The 17,490-nt window shown below is 37.4% G+C and overlaps 1 protein-coding gene across 2 annotated transcripts in view; it reads right to left on the bottom strand.

Moving 5' to 3' along the window:
- The window catches only part of SNX29 (sorting nexin 29), a 99,270-nt gene that overhangs the window by 18,413 nt on the left and 63,367 nt on the right, over positions 1–17,490 (bottom strand). For both annotated transcript variants that reach the window (XM_026793833.2, XM_014267510.3), the window contains exon 20: positions 11,941–12,080. In XM_026793833.2, coding sequence (XP_026649634.2) covers positions 11,941–12,080 — 140 coding nt within the window. The remainder of the gene's footprint in view (positions 1–11,940; positions 12,081–17,490) is intronic.

The following is a 17,490-nucleotide window of genomic DNA, read 5'->3' as shown; positions in this document are numbered from 1 at the left end:
AAAGTATGCAGACTTCATGAAGTTGAAGATAAAAGACCCTGTGCATTTTCCAGGTTTCCAGTACTTAAAAAAAAAAATCACCCTGAATTATGCTGAAGGCACTATACAAGAATATATTCAGGCTATGAAACAGAGAATGGAAGCTTGCAGAGCTGAGGATTAAAGGATGAGAGGCAGTTTTGCCCCAACACAGAGAACAGCACTGAATGCCCACCCAGCTGGTCAGATCACCCAAGCAGAGGGATCTCCCCTTGCCAGGCACCGACACTGCCCTGTACAGGGAGCAGCTCTGAATGCAGAATGCTCACTGCACCAGACCTTCACCCCAGCATCCTGCATGGAGCTGCACCTTTATACACTGGGAGAATATTCTCAAATACCAGAATCACCTATGTATATTTTTTCAAAGCTTTTTTTCAGAAGACAAAATACCTTCCTACAGTAGTGTTTAAATTAAAATTCTGTGCCTATGGTGAACACCTTTGGTTGCTAGCTCAGCTACCATTGCTATTTCAAGAAAAGAAAAAAATCCCAATACCCTTCTAATGAAATGGCTTCTTCTATGTGCACATAAAATACAGTAAAGTAAAATAAATCCTGTGTAAGTGCTCTCTATTTCTACATTCTTTTCCACCATTTTCCCTTTTTCACCTCATTTTAACATAGATTCTCTTCAATCAGTCCAAATGGTCTCACTCAGTCTCTCGCTCCTATTACATTTTACAGCACTCCTCTACTCTTATTCAACTCATTTACTCTTGTATTCCCTCCTTTCTCCAGTTTTGTTCCTATAATAATTCACACTGACAGCCACAAAACTGTCACCCACTAAAACCCAGCCATGGTCTGCTCCTGTTTATGCCAAATTATTCTCTCAACAAACTCCTGAGCTAAGTTGTTTCTGTGGTGGTGAGTCAAACCTCTGCTGTCCAGAAATCATCATTCCCACAGCTCCCCATGGAAACCAATTCCCCCCTGCATTAACAACATCAAGTCATCTCTTTCCAATCAATTCACCTGCTCATGTTTCAGTCTGCCCTTGTTTCACATTTCCTTTATTACAATATAGGCCTCAAGTCCCTGTTGACTCACTCTCGTTTTCAGCCACCCAGACCTCAATCACAGTGTGACACTGCCCAAGCCCAGAAAATCCTGAGCAAATCCTACTCAGTATTTGACAAATTTTTATTCTATTGCTCTACCTTCCCAAATATATTTTGTGAAAAATTCCAGTATTTTCAGTACACTCCTCCCTTGAAAGTTCCTACTGATCAAGTCACTCCAGTTAAAAGAATTACTGGTGAACAACTGCACTGCTGCAGTCTGGACTTTTCCTGTTTTATGCACTGCTGTTAATTTAAACTAACATCTTGACACTGTGCTCTGCCCTTTAACATGTTATGATAATGACATTTTATTGGGTTAAATTCTATTCCTGTATGTCATTAATTCAATATATTAACCAGTGCTGATAATCAGAAGGGAATGAACTAAGAATATTGGTAGAAACCACATGCTTACAAGAAAGGTGCAGCAATTCTATGTTTGAATGTCAGATGCAGCTGTCATATGGCTCATCTGACAAGACCATCTTTATTCTTTTACTCACTTAGGACAGCCACACCACACTAAAAGAAAAGGTCTAAAGATGGCTGTCAACATAACTGAAAGCAAAGAAAAAAAAGTAAACTGATTGTTCCATACTTTATCTCAGAGTAAAGTGCTTTCATGCTATCAAGAATGAGGGCAGGACTTTGAAGTTCTGCACACGTAACTATATTAGCATTTCCAGCATTCCACTTTTCATAGCCCAGATGCAAAAATTTGTTCCAGATCCAAAAATGGCATAAGGAGCTTTAAAAAATATCGGATCCATTGTTTATGAGTTAGGTGGGAACAAAATAGAAGCAGGATTTTTCTGTGTGTTTAAAATTAGAAACAGTTTCTGATTTAGCTCACCAAATCCACCTTGGCAACTCCCTGCCAGACACGAGTGTGCAGTAAATATGCTGACAGGAATGGTGTGCCCAACCTCCGAAGTGAAACTTTCTTTCCTGGCTCCAGAGCCCATTTTTTGCTACCAACTTCAGAAACACCTGCTCAGTGCAGAAATGCTTGAATGTATAAAGAATTCACTTTTTAACAGGGGAGTGCATGTGACTTGTAACCAAGGAAACAGGATCACTGCTGTAATGACACAAAATTTAACTGGCTCTGTGTTCTTTTATCAGAAAAATCTTACTATCTTCTTGCACTGCTACAAGTTCACAAACCTCAGAATTTAGAAACCCTGTCTTTTGCTAAGGACTTGCTGAGTTTGATGGCAAGCAGCAAAGGAGAAAGGAAGGAGGATGTGCTGCTGAGAATCACAACTCATCCCTCAGAATGATCCTTCATTACAAAGCCTGTTGTTAACTCTGAGCAAATAGGGTAGAAAGTAATGATAGAATTCATGGGGCCCAATGAAAAAAAAAATTAAAAAAAATTCTAAAACACCCTGATCCAGCCAGTTCCTTGCAAAAGGCAGATGGGAATTGAACATCACAAAATGCACAGCACAGTTAAAAGCTCCTTTTGTAGAGCACTGAAGTTTGCTCTTACATTGACCATGGCTGTTTTCAACATACTCTGTTTGTTCCAGAGCTTTATAAATTGCGTGATTATAAAGGAAACCAATATTCACCAGTTAGCAACACACAAAGTGCTTTAGAACTGTTGCTGTCAATCTACTTGCTTTCTATTTTTGTCCCATTTTTTCAACCAATGCAATGGAGAGCATTTCATGTACATTCCTACACATGGAAAAGAAATATCATAGCATAGCCTGTCATTTTTTTCAGTAATTTTAAACATAATTCTTATTTTCTCAGGCAGCATTAAACAAAAGTTTATTCCAAGGTGACTGTAAAGATCACAAGCCCTCAAATGTTTCCAATGGTGACTGGAGACTATTCAATCCTTGTACAGTATGCACTAAATTATTCTTCTTATAAGCACTGTAAAGGTCACTCTGAATATAAAGAAGCATGATAAAAATCTAATTGATGGAAATATGCTCATAAACACCTATTTGTGAGGCCTGTTGAACAATTCATAGTAATTAACTCAGCAAAGCAAGTCTCACTGTCTTTATTGAGATGGTAATTGGTGTAAGTCACACTATTTCAAGGTGAAGTGATTATTTTTTCCTTTTTTTATGGTAAGGCTCAACACTGGGGCAATAAATACAATACATAAACCCCTTCAGTGTTATGGAGCTGCTGAAGGGCACCCCAGCTTTACTGAGCATCACACCAAGACAAAAATGCCAAACACCTTCCTTTGAGGTGTCTCAGTCCTGGAACACTGCAACACTGAGGTGTTTCATTAGGGTGAGCTTGGAGGGATGTGTCTCTGTAATACTCTCACTATTACCCACCCCTGCAGCACTAAGTCCTTGCAATTGTACTTCTGAACACTTCTGACTCAGTGGTGCAAGACTGAGAAAATGCAAGTGAGAGCAAGAAATGGTAGCAAAAGGAAGAAAAACTTCAAGAGACATAAACAGATTCTTTCACCTGAATAATTATTTGCATTGGGCACTGCTGGCAAATTTAATAAGACCACATGCTGGAAAAGAAACAACCTATAGAAATGCAGCTGAGAGAAATAAAGAACTAAGAAAACCAAACAGATTTTCTAGTCCTTTTTACTTTAACAATTGAGAAGAAAATCAGCAACTAAAAAATAGTTTTAAAGATATCAAAACATATATTCTGACTCCAAATTTTGACTTCTAGTTTTTATCTGACATGTAAAGGATTACAATGTTTTGACAAAAAAGGCACATCTTGGTTATTCTACATGCCTCATGCAAATCAATAGGGACTATGCAAAATATTCTTCCTGACCAAAAAATGTCATTTAAATTCCAGGGAGCGGTTACTTGACTGGTAACTTCTGTAAAACTACCAACAGCAGAACCAAGTTGAAGTCAGCAAATATCTTAAGTGCTGATGGTATTTAGAATATATTTCCAACTGCAGCAACTGTCTGAAGATTGGGACTGCTATTAATGGTATTGACATGGTAACTACCCTTCCCCAGCTCAGGTCAAAGATTTTAGAACCTGTTCCAACCATTTAAAAAGACAAACCACTGGTAAGAACAAAATCAGAGGATGCAGGACAGCTCTTTACCCTGTGCAAAGCAGCAGCAGAGCTGCAGTAAATGCTCCCTGACACATTTGAATAATCAATGGGAATATGTTTCAGTTTTTCAAGTCCTATACAAAGCTTTAATTATTTCACAAATCACCTGTCAAAGCCCAGACAGATCCATTGTAAAATGAAAACCTACAATCATATCTCCATATGTTTGGATAAAACCAGCTGTATAAAGCCAAATGATTCCAGTAAGCCTGAAGTACCAGTGTTTATCCACAGGTACTTAGTGTATTCAACCTCTCTTGCCTTTAACATCAGGCATCCCATGTCTCTTTATTCCTGCATTTTCTTACCCACTTTATCACTCTTTCTATTCCTCCTGATATATTTGTTTCTTTCCTCTTTTCCCTCTCAGCTATCCAGAGCAGGGAAAGGAAAAATCTAAGACATTTGAAGAATGCCATGTAATACACATCTTCAATATGTGCAAAACCACAGAACACAACAGGCAATTCTTGCAGAAGGGAAAGAGATGAAAGTTTGAATTTTCATATACTTTGACCAAACAATTTTTGCCCTACTTCTTCACATTTCACTTAGATCAAAACATGCATGATGCTTTTTTTAAGTCTGATGTCAAGCATCATAGGTTATGAAAGACTAAAACTAAAACTGTCAGTTACCGAGTGAGGAATGCAGAACCCAAGAATAACAGTGAGACAACTCTATGTTTTTTAAAAACAATCCACTCAAATTCAAGTATTTTAATTCTACCACCAACAAGAATTCCACAAAAGAATATCACATTTTTGCACTGAAACTTCCTGCATTATCTGAACATGATCATCAAACTTTAGATATCTAAAGATATTTTTACTTCAACAATCATCAGTGCTTGGCAACACAGCTCAACTGAAAGATAAATATTGTGTAATATCTCTACATTAGATCAATCAATTAACGTAGCAATAAATTAGTTTCATTAGCATGTTTCAGGCATTAGAAGGTGCTTTACTAATTAAAAGTCCCATATTTAAGCAAATGCTATTTCCAGTTTGTTCATGTAAATTTTATTCCAGAGTGCCTATTCTATCAGAGAGGTGATTGCTGTTACACAGCAGAGCTGGGTGTGCTGAGGGGCCCTGGAGCCGGGCAGTGCCCAGGTGTGGCACAGGCTGCCCCCCAGGGCTGCACCCCAGCACCAGCCTGGCCCTGCACTGCAGGGTGACCCAGCTGGGCGCTGCCACTCGTGCCAGTAAGGGCACAGATGTGCACCCTGATGGCTCACAGAACCACAGAATAATGAGGTTGGAAGAGACTTCTATGATCAGAGTCCAACCTATGTCCCAACACCCCAAGTAGCCTATAGCACCAAGTGCCCTGTCCAGTCTTTCTTTAAACACATGCAGAGATGGTGATTCTACCACCTCCCTGGGAAGAGCATTCCAGTACTTTATTCTTCTTTCAGTGAAAAACTTTTTCCTAATATCCAACCTGTACCTTCCCTGATGTAGCTTGAGACTGTGTCCTCTTGTTCTGTTTAAGAAGTGTCACGCCATCACCCACTCAGTTTTTGAGAAATCAACCAATTCAAAATTGTATTTAAAACTTCCTTACTTTGCTTCAATATTGTTTTACAGAATTTCAGGCATTGCTTGTTTGCCTTTCATCTTACTGTATATCTGAAGATGCAATAACAGCACAACAGTCACACCTCTATCTTCATATGCAAATACATTCATGTCTGTGTATTCAAAAATCTTATTTTAACTAATATTGATGTTTCTGTGAAAAGGTTTAGGTTGATTCTTCACACTAAAACTGCGCCACATCTGCTGTACATGACCTATCCTTTGTGGGGATGAAGTCATTGAATGAAATATAATTGTTACACTAATCTGTAGTTAACTTTGAGTCTGAGCAAATGTTTTATCCCTCTAAAGCACCTCAAACCTAACTTTGAAAGGGTCAATTGTCAATTTCTTTAAAATGAACCCAGAAATACAACATTTACAGGTGCCTCACAGTAACTTTCCTAGAAGATTTATTTCATTTTTACTTGGCAGCAACATTTTAATACTTGCAATGGTATTGTAGAGAAGTTAATGTTCTTTTTATCTCCCATAATACCTCTAATATATACATTTAAATGTTCTCAATGACACACTGACAGGTGCAACTGAAACAGAAATGAGAAAACTGCCAAATCCAAACCAAACTAAAATTCTTCAATTCTTTGAGAACAAACATCTATTCGTCTACAGTATTTTAACTTCATTGTCTGCAAGACCAAAAGCAGATACTTGCCTTTTAACACAGTTTAGTGCTAAATAAATCTGAGAGGAGTATTCCCAGGATGACAGTCTTGTTTGAGTTGCTGATTGGCTGGCACTGAAATTTGCCTATCAGTCTCTCTCCATCACATTTCTCATAACTTTACCTTCTAAGAGAGTGGAAACATTTTACAAAATGAGAAAGAGGAAGAAATAGTATTTTTTTTCACTACCATTAACTTGGTGACTCAAAGACAACTCACACAGAACACCTAAGAACACAACTTCTGCTATCAAATATGCTCCTAGTAATGTCACCCAGGGGACATGGAGACAACATATTTTTTGAAAATTACAATCCTCTAATCATCACAAAGAACTTATGACTCCTTTGGTGTTCAAAAACACCCTGCAGACAACAGAACCTGCTGGTGATTTACTGAGCAGATTCTCTGCTTTTGAGAAAGCATCTGAGCAGCTCCCACAAGGGAATAAATGTCCAGCTTTGCAGCTCAGCAGAACATAAAATTGTTATTTAGAAACCACTGTAGCATGTACCTGTGGCCTACAGTATGAGATAAAAAAGTACTTAGCACAGCAATTCCTGAAAACATTCACCAAGTTGTGTTTATACCATTCTTGCATGCATTTTTATCCAAACATTTGCAGTGCCAGTGCAAAAGAACCAGCAAAGTGGGATTATTCTCTGCACAGCTACCAAGTGGGGTCTGTGTTTAGGAGCTTCCCATGTCCAGACTTTGCTCACAGGTAACAAACATTGTGTGGGCAGCTGGAATCTAGCCAACACTTCTTTGTGCAGGGTGGATGTAAAACACAGCTCAGGTTAAGATTAAGATTATATTCCAGATTTACAGAAGGTTTGAGGTTGGAAGGCACCCCTGGGGATCCCACAGGGCTGCCCAGGGCTGGGTCCTGCCAAATGCAAGCATGGAGTGTCAGCAAGCTCTGGGCAAACTGCTGGAGGGCTCCATCTCCTTCACAGTGGGGAAAAAAGGATTTTATTACTTTCCCTGCATTTCAGTTTGTGCCCATTATGAAGACATTGGAAAGAAAATCTCTTCTACAAAATTAGGACAACTGATACAGAAACCAGAGATATAGAAAATTGAACCATCACAGAACTTCAGAATTCTTTTTCCCAACCTTTTAAAGCTTTCAGCTTCTTACAGATTGGAAACATATAATCTATATAAAGGTTGAAATTGAAAGACTCAATAATACAGTCCAAAGAAATGTGATTCTTGTTGCCAAAGATCCCTCCTGGTTTTATATATATTTACAGAAAGCTAAGAGTGTGTGATAATTTTTCATGTTGATAAAAATGTGGTTAAAACACAACTGCACTTGTTGTAACCAGCTTTGTTTATCCATAGTGAACCAATAAGTGGAAATAAATATTCATTTAGTAAGTATTAGCAGGAAGGCCTTCACCAGCCAGCAGATGTAGCAATCTAACTCAGCAGTGCCAATTCTTGATTTAGGTACTGCTCCACGTGGACTGAAAATTTATCTTCTGATGTCAATTTTATTACTGCAAAGAATTTCTTACTCAGCATGTAAACTGACAAATTAGCAGAGTCAGAATCTATTTTTTATATTAAGACATAAAAGTGGACTCTAAGGGAAACTCTTTGACCAATCCTGTGACTGAGCCAACACAGAATCAAAACTGAAAAAGATACAAACTGAGATTACAAGTGGTAGAGACTGACAAAAGAAAAAATACATCAATGACAGTTCACAGCACAAGGATTCAGAACAAGAGACACTTCCACGAGTCACAAGGAGCATTTGATACCATGATGGGAAGAAATGTAGCAAACCCATCACATCATTGTACTGCAAACTGTTAGCTGAGTTTCAAAATAAAAAAAAAAAATCTCTTTCCTCTGTAAGAGTGCCAGGCTGTTTCATACAGATCAATGTAAATGTTCTTCCTTGTCAGATCTGTGCCTGACTGTATGGAACCACTGCCCTTGAAAGGGAGGAATTCCAAATGGAACAAACAACAAAAATTTTAGGCAATATTCATTAACAGTGGATTCAGTCTTAGAGATATTAATCTTATGGTCTGCTCACCAAAATCATATTTTAAGATCACAATCAGGTCTTAAAAGTGATTAATTAAAACTGATCCTATAATTTCTATCCATAGGATGCCTAATGAGACATAAACTTAATGGGATTTTTCATTTGCACACTGAAGCCTGGTCACGTAATTTTGGAATGAGAAGAAACTCTATAAGAGCAAATAATTAGTTTTATTTTACATTTCAGTTCTTCCTAATGTCATCTTATTGCAAAGCTGCCATACCTTTTGGTGACTTCTCACAGGCATCTCCTCACAGCACTGACTCCTCCTTCCTCACAGCCCGGCCAACAAACTCCAACTCCCTGCTCACCCACTCTTTATAGCACTCAGCCTCATTGGACACAGCTGGGGCCTGTTAAGGGCAGGCCTGCTCCTAATCTTTGGTGATGAGCACAGCTGCAACTCCTCAGGGGTGAGATCACCTTCTGCACTATCTTCATTTTCTTACATTCTATCTCCCCACATCCTAACAGACAGATCTAATGCTCTGGAGATTTTTTTATGCATATCAAGACTGCAATTTTTTCCCCCAGACTGAGGTACCACTACTGCCTACAGCACAGTCCTAGGACTAACAACTCAATGTTTTGTAATTACTCCTTCACTGATAAAGATGCAACTAACTGTACATACATTTGTGCTACAAAGAAAAATTAAATATATCATAATTTCTGTATGTATTTACAGTGTTTTATCGTAAAATATTATTAAACCTAACAGGATATAGTAATTGCAAGTACAGTACAAAGGTTACAATTGATTAAAGTAATAAACAATTCACAGACTCCAAGATATTTCAGATCTCCTGTTGATGAAGCTCAAAATCCATTATGGAAAGACAATACTGGGGAAGTTGGCAATCTGAAGTGGAACTGAAATGCATTTTCTTTCAGATGCTTTTTAAACCCCCAGAAGTGCCAGGTCATGACTCTCAGATAATAAAGGCCATGGAGAGTTCAAATAGTCTAGAAATGATGGCACTTTCAGACACTGATAGAAGGAGCACATTTTAGAAAGGTTCTTTTTATTAATTTAATGCTGCTGCTGTAGCTGCAGAAGAGTCTGATATCTCAGTAGTAAAATGCATTAAAAAGCCATTTTGTCTGCTGCTGTAGATGAAGAATGTAGTTATTTTGCTCAACAGCTGAATTTTTCCAGAATCCCACTAGTATTCCCTGAGAAAACTATCTACTCTAGCCAAGAGAGAATGCTGATACACATGTTATATAAGAAAAAGTTCTCAGGAAATAATTCACAGATACATGTAGGAACAGAATCTCTGCCATAATGTCCAGATATCACAGAACATTCCAGTCCATTGTCTCATGCAATGTGTTAAGAATTATGAAATTGCCAAATTTAAAAAAAAACTTCCAAAAATAAAGGTTTTTTGCCACCTGTGGAACACCCACACCAGGGTTAGCAGCAGTGCAGTGCATCACAGAGGTGTTTAGGAATGGGTGATAAATGGTGTTGGCCAGTTTCTTTCAGCAAATCTCTCTCTTTAGAGATAACTGCATCATTTTGTAACACAATGCTTCACTAACTAAATTGTACCCATAGAATGCTGGAACTTAAATGTGCTCTCAATAAAACTTTGCTCTTTCTGTGAAATTGATTGACTCTCTCCCACATTTCATTTATTAGAAGGAATAGAGTTGGAGGGTTTTATAACAGGGACATGGTGCTCACTCAGACTTGTGCAGCAGTGGCAGAACCCATTACAGGGATTGTGATTTTAATCTGGTCCCGTGCAGGTCCCCACACCTGGCACTTCTTTTCATGAACAGAAATGTGAGATCTAAATTCTACTTACACACTTAGAAAAGAGATAAAACTAAGTATCAAAAAGCAATTGTTTAGGGCTGAGGAGTAAGAGGACACTTCTCTCCCCTCCCGCTTTAGACATAAGTGGCCAAGAGATTATAAATATACTGTTCTGGAAATGGAATTTCTCAGAACCAAAAAATAGTGTAATAAACTACTTCTGTAACAATAGTGTATTAAGATTTTTAAAAACCCACAAAAAGATGAGTATAATGGCATTTACAATTACACTTTACAATTGCAAATGTATTTGATATTTGCCCCTCTCTTCTTTAAAAAACAAAATCAATTACAACATAAAAGATAATTTATTTTAAATTGCTCAAAAAAAAGCTACACATGGGCACCTCAACTGGAACTTTAAACCATCTCCATCTCTCAGCTCTTAGTCAAATTCTAGACAATAAGTTCTTAGGGAGCAAAAGGCAAGTCTCTTAAGAAGTTTTCCCCACAAACATCACTTCACCATTTATAACACCATCAGCAAGATGTCTCATCAAATTGATTTCAAATCCACAGAAAGATTGGAAACTCATGAATGCCACAAAATGCATCTTGGCATTCTTCCACTCATCTATTACATTTTCTAATAAATAAAGCTTTCTTGAAATGCAATTTCAACTTGAAAATCTGACACACTCTACAAAAGACCAGGCAATAATACAACTAAATATGTGTGCTGTGATGAAACACATTCATTTGAAATTGGTCTTGAAGCTGCAAATGAATCCACCCATGGGTTCACAGGCATGGATGCACAATCCCTGTGCAGAGGCTCCTGGACAGCAAATTTCACATGAGGACTCACTGTAAATGAGTGTTCAACCTATACTTAATTTGTACAGGTGTAGGGCTGACAAATCATAACACTGAAAAATTACCAGTGAAAGAACACGATTTTCAAAAACAAATTTTCATTAGTATTTTTTCCTAAATAGTTTTAAATATTTACAAATACATGAAGAAATGAGTTTAAAGGGAAAAGGGACAGCTTTACCAGATTATACCTCTTGTGTGATGGTATATCAAAGTTTAACAGACAACTGTTATTTCTGGACATATTCAACTTGAACATTAATGAAATCAAACATGCATCAGCAGACTGCAAAATTCAGCTAAAAAGAGCTCAACAGCTTGATTCTTTTATTAGGTTAGTAAGGACCCTAATAGTGCTCTACCCCCATCCAAAACAAAGATTAAAAAATAATAGAAACCCCACAGAAGCAAAAAAAAAAAAAAAAAAACAAAAAAAACCCCCACAAAAATAAGGAAGACCAAATAAAAGAAATTGAAAATACCTAATGTTTAAAGAGCATGTATGGATGTAGATTTTAAAATCATTAGATATTTCTGAACGCTTTACACTGTGATTTTCATTCAAAATCCCCATTTAAATAAACAAAAAAAAAACTATTTCTCATATTTCTTTAAATATAAAAAAAGCACCTGCAATCTGAACAGGAGCCTTCTATTTTTAAAAAAGCACTGATTTTAAGATTTGGGAGATGCTGGCATTATATTTTAAATTAATCTGTGATGAAAAAAACCTTAATATTTTCTTGAGTACTTGACAGATACTTACAGAAAAAAGGGCATCAGCTGAATAAGTGTCTCTTTTTTGGGATTGGCTGTGAATTCTGGCACAGTTTGAATAATTTTGTTCATTACATTCCTTAGGTAATTTTGTAGCTGCTTGCGTCGCTCTTCCACAAACTTTGCATCCTAAAAATAGAGAGGAAAAAATATAAATGGCACAAAGAACATGTTTCTCAACTTCATCATGTAACTAAACAGCCCTGGTAAGCATAAAAATCAGTATTTTTAAGATCTCTGTTATTATGGCTATATAAATATGTTGGCAATATGCAAAAACCCCTTGACTCTGTCCTTAGAGATAAAGGAAAATCATGAATCCTAATAAAACCTGTGTCACAAAAACATCCACTGACAGGATGTCAGATCCTCTCCCTGGCAGAATCTGTCTTCTCTGGACCATAAACCACTGCAATCTTAGAGAGGCAGAGCAGCACAGCAGCGCAGAGGCTGTGGCATAAAAATTTATGCCATGTTTTTTGAGATCCAGAATCACCAGTCTTTGCAGGAGGAAATGCTGACTTACTCCCACAATGTCACCCCAATTCACACTTTTCAGATGTTGGGTTCACAAACTCCAGAATGGACAAGTATTTGTCCAGCATTTTTATGTTACTAAATTATAATTTTGTGATGATATCTTCATATAGTAGATTTTTTAAAATATTATATCACAACTCTCATTAAAATGCTTTACTGAAGTCTCTGGAGCATTTTACATCCAGGATTTTATACTCTGTTGGCCCAAATAAATAGAATAGTTCTATAAACTCCACATTCTGCTGATGGACCTAGAAGTGAAAAGTTTATCAGAACCAGCAAGATGCCAGGCATCCCATAAGTTCCATGTCATTGAAACCTTTTCCCTGTGAGGGACGACAATGACATGGACTATAATCTAAAGGTGCCACATTTCCCAGGAACAGGGAGCTCTCCCAGGTCCACACTGCCACCAGGTGCTGGATGCTTTATGCTCTGTCTCAGGCAGGCTGGCACAGCTCACCTGGTTAAATGGCACAGGATGTTCTTCAGGCACAAAGCCAAACCTATTATTAGACAGCTACAGCTCTCAAAAACAACCATTATCTAAAAGATGTGTCTATCCAACCTGTATTATTTATGTCTGTAAGAAAAGGAATTGAAATTAATTCTTGTTTCTCGGGGGGGGGGGGGGGGGGGGGGAAATGAACCAAGCCACCAACAAAACACCATAAATACACTTGACAACACTGAATAAATTCATTGTATGGAAAAGGTTCAGCCCATGCTGCCATGCAGGGGATGCAAATCTGAAGGTTATTGCTTCCCTAGATAGAACAGAACAACACCATCAAAGCAGGGATCCTCCTTCAAGTTTAGGAGGAATTTGCTGTAGCATTCCTAGAACCTTCACTGACATTCTGTTCTGTTCTTCCCTCTCATTAGAAGTTACCAGGAACAGGCATATTTTTAGGAATAACAAATCACACATAATTGTAGGGACATAACAGAGTAAGATGCAAGAAACTGCTGAAGACATCCATACTTACAGACTTCAAAAACTTAAGCAGTGCTTACAATGTTTAATTAAATTGATGAAATTCCAAAATATATACAGACTAATTTTAATTTTGTTTTCTACATATCAACTTACACAGATGTCCAGTCCTGTTTTAACATTCCAGTTCTACATTAATACATTCATTCAATGTATTAATGTAATGAAAAATTAAATAATGTATTCATTAATCAAATAAATTAATTCAATGGAGATCTAAGTGAAAATTTTTAAAAATTATATATTATATACATTGCTATTTCATTTTTATCAGTCACATATTCTTTCAGCAACATACACGCCAGCTGTGTTGCAGGTGATTTGAAACTCATCCTTTATTAAACCAACAAAGCTGTGGTGTTGGAAATGCCCCCAGGCCCCTCTGCAGAGTCACCTGCCCAGCTCCCAGGGGCTGCTGGGACAGGGCAGAGCAGAGCCTGCTCCCTGCCCTGCTGCAGGAGGACACATCTGTGCAACTGAAGCCTAGACAAGCTGCTGGGAACATTAAAGCAAACATTTTAATTCATAATATTACCACAAAATGGAACTATAATAATAAATAAATGTGTTCTTCAATGCTAACTAAACAATTAGCATTGAATAGCACCTATGTAACGACTATTTTTCTTTTCACTAAGAGTTTTGTTCCCACTGGATTTTTTGGTGAGGCTCAAGGAACCCTTGTGTTCCCCTCTCTCCTCTCTGAGGATTTAAAGCCCCACATCACCCCACTGGAGGGACACTCCTTTGCTGCCACCAGCTGCATGGGCATGAAGACAAGACAGGAACTCATGGGAGATGTCTGGGAAGAAGACAAAGTTTGTGGAAGAGCTTTGGTTCTGGAAGCTTTAACCACATGAGCAGAGGGGACATTTGGCACCTGAGCCCCTTTCAGATGGAGCCCCCCTGCCCCAGGTGCTGCCAGGCTGTGCCATGGGCAGGACAATCCTGCCTTGCTCCAGGAGCCACTCCCAGCTCAGAGCCCTCCCAGAGCTGCCTCACCCTCACTGCGCTTCTTCATTCTATTCCATAGCTGCTGTCAGTTATGTTTTCACAAACTCATATTTTCACAGATTCATAAAACCTCCATTGTTAAATACCACATTCCGCAGCTTTTTCAGTTCTGAAGTTTTTTTGGTCACAAATCTTCCACAACAGTATTTTCAATTCTGAAATTACTTCAATTATGTTTAAGTTTTCTCTTAAGCAGAAGTTGCATTCCTTTAGTATTATTTCTGTACTGCAAATGTATTTAACAAAAAACATCTTTCACAGGAAGGACTTTGCTATAGACACGGGAGCCAAATGCTGAATGTAGGTACTTTCCATCCATTATGTTACTCTAAAGAGTCTCCTTGACTACAGAAAACAAAGGACTTTTCTAATTAAGACTGTCAGGACATGCTTAGGGAAGGCACTTTTTGCTGTTTACAGCTGAACAAATTAATGCTCATAACATGGCTATTTTTCAGCCATTTGTCCAAGAAAAAGGCAGAACGCCCCAGAAATAAAAACCCAGCCTGAAAACAGTTAAATATGTTCTTTTACTCTGACATGAATTTGATCTGTAAAACAAACACCAAGCAATCTACCATGAAATTCTGTACCATGTACCAAGGCTCGTTGTCCTCACCAGAAGCAATGTAAAGCAAGGTCAAAATGATTCAGCTCCAGGTCTGCACTTTATCATTAAACGTGCATTTTGCAACAGCAGGTTGGCTACTCAGAGCAATGATTTTAGCACAGAGCTGTTACTGCCAAGCTGTTGCAGTAATAAAGAGTTTTTGTCACAATATAGTAAACAGAACAACTGGTAACAGAAAAACACAACTGGCTCAAAGCCCGGCCAATTTTTTCAGTCTTAAATTACAAAAAGGTACCTATAACCTTCTTTTCATTGGGCCCAATTATCCCCAGCAGAAATCTAGATAGTACTTTATACATTGCAACTTGTAAACAAACACCTACTTTTATTTACAAGCAAAAAATACAGGGAAATTTTTTGCTGTGGGTTTGTATCAGTGACTCCCACCTCCTACTTTTAGTATACATCTTTGGTGATTGTATGAGTTGATAGAAGCCTACATTTGCATTTGTACTCGCACAGAAAACAGCAAAGATCTTCCCCTAGGGTTCAATACACACATTTACATACACTTGATGTGAATGTATTTTGAGGACAAAGTAATTTTGTTGGAATTATCAATATATTTGCAAGAAACCTTTGCATTTTCACATTATTAAAGGTTAGATTTCATTGTTTCATTTTTAGGGAAACAAATACATACACAGAAAGATAAAGCAGCAGTACTTAAATAAAGACCCACTTTTTCACTGAAGTTTTTTAGGCATATTTTCTAAAAAAATAAAGGTGCTACTGTTTCTGCACTAACTAGAGTGAAAGTAATTTACTAACCTACAGTTCAAGAGCACATAGTTTTGATTAAGAGAACACAAAATTTCAGTTAACAAGCAAAAAACTTCTTCAGATAACAAAAGCATCAAAACACATCTGGTAAAATATTTTTAATCTGCAATTCATGTCTCCCAAAATGTTGTATGAGCTTTCTTTTGACTGATAATTTGCCACGTCTCTTCTGCCCATAGCAAAATGCTAGTATCAAATTACAAATATCTAAATATTGTAATAGATAATGGAAAAGTTATAGAGTCTCAACATATATTAGAAGATGCTGTTAAGGTGTAAAACCAAGAAGCAGAGTCTTGATGCACCATATTTCATGTTCTTTTGCAGTTTTTCATTACAAGCCAAGTTCATTCCCACTTGCAGTTGAAATTGTTTCACACAACTGCTGGTCTTTTATACACACTGCTAGTATGGAACAGATGGTGAAACACTGATATTCTTCATTATTAATGGGACAGCTCGCTTAAGATGTTTCAAATATTTTCCAGGAGCTTTTGGAAATGCTATGATTGCCATGGTTACCTGCCATGATTTAGGGACAGATAAAACACTTTTAGATTCTGGGCTTGGTGCTGCTGCAATCAACATCAAACTCACTGCTCCTGAGGTTCTAACCAACACTTAGCATTTTACCAACCTCCTGCTGGTAGCACAGGGGAAAAGATAACCCAAACAAAACCAAACAACAAAACAGCTGAGGGCTCAACCCAACTCCATTAAGATAAAAGGAAATATGAAATAAAAGGAAATATGGCTTTAGGACTTTAATCAGCCTGTGATACCACACAATGCATCCCATCCTAAATGAAGCTGACAATAATGTTATTCAAAATTGAACCTGCAAATGCAGGAATAAACTCAGGTTATTCTAATGTAGCCTAATCTTTTCCATCATTCTGGCCAACCAGTCTTAGCAAAATTATCATATCAGTTTTTATCTATTTATGAGGCACCAAATGCTAACCTCAAAATGAAGCTGGCAATCAGAAGCTGAGATGGGAGCTAATTAAATATTCAATTGCTGAGTCATTCTCACTAGTTGTAATTAAAAGTTATATAGCAAATATTCACTTTACAGACTGACACCTTTACACAGATCACAGTAAAATAAAACTTCAGTACATCTGTCCTTAAGTAGCTATTAAACATAGCATCATAAAACTTTCAGGAAGGTACAGTTTCCAAACCTAAATATACCAGATGCCACAATATTACACAAAAATAATCTCAAAATTATTGAAACTACATAAACTTTAAATTTCCATCTTACTTGTATTGCCAGATTCTGTATGGCAGAACCAGACCAGCATTATACAACATAACAAAGGGATACAATACATGAAATTGTCATTTTCCCCATCCCAGTGTGAGATTTTTTTGTCCATTTACTGTTCAGTGGAACAAACAGCAATTTAAGAGGATGAGATACAAAGAAGAAATCAAGGAACTGTCGGTTTTGAAAAGAAATCTATTTTCCTTTAAACAGAGATTTAGTACATAATTGTAATTATTACTCTGTGTTTCTCTACTAAAATAGCTGATGCATTTCCATCTCCAGCTCTGGGTTCATTTCA

The sequence above is a fragment of the Zonotrichia albicollis genome, chromosome 16 (assembly GCF_047830755.1).
Source record: "Zonotrichia albicollis isolate bZonAlb1 chromosome 16, bZonAlb1.hap1, whole genome shotgun sequence".
In the NCBI taxonomy this organism is placed as follows: Eukaryota; Metazoa; Chordata; class Aves; order Passeriformes; family Passerellidae; genus Zonotrichia; species Zonotrichia albicollis.
This window is presented reverse-complemented; position numbering and strand designations above follow the sequence as displayed.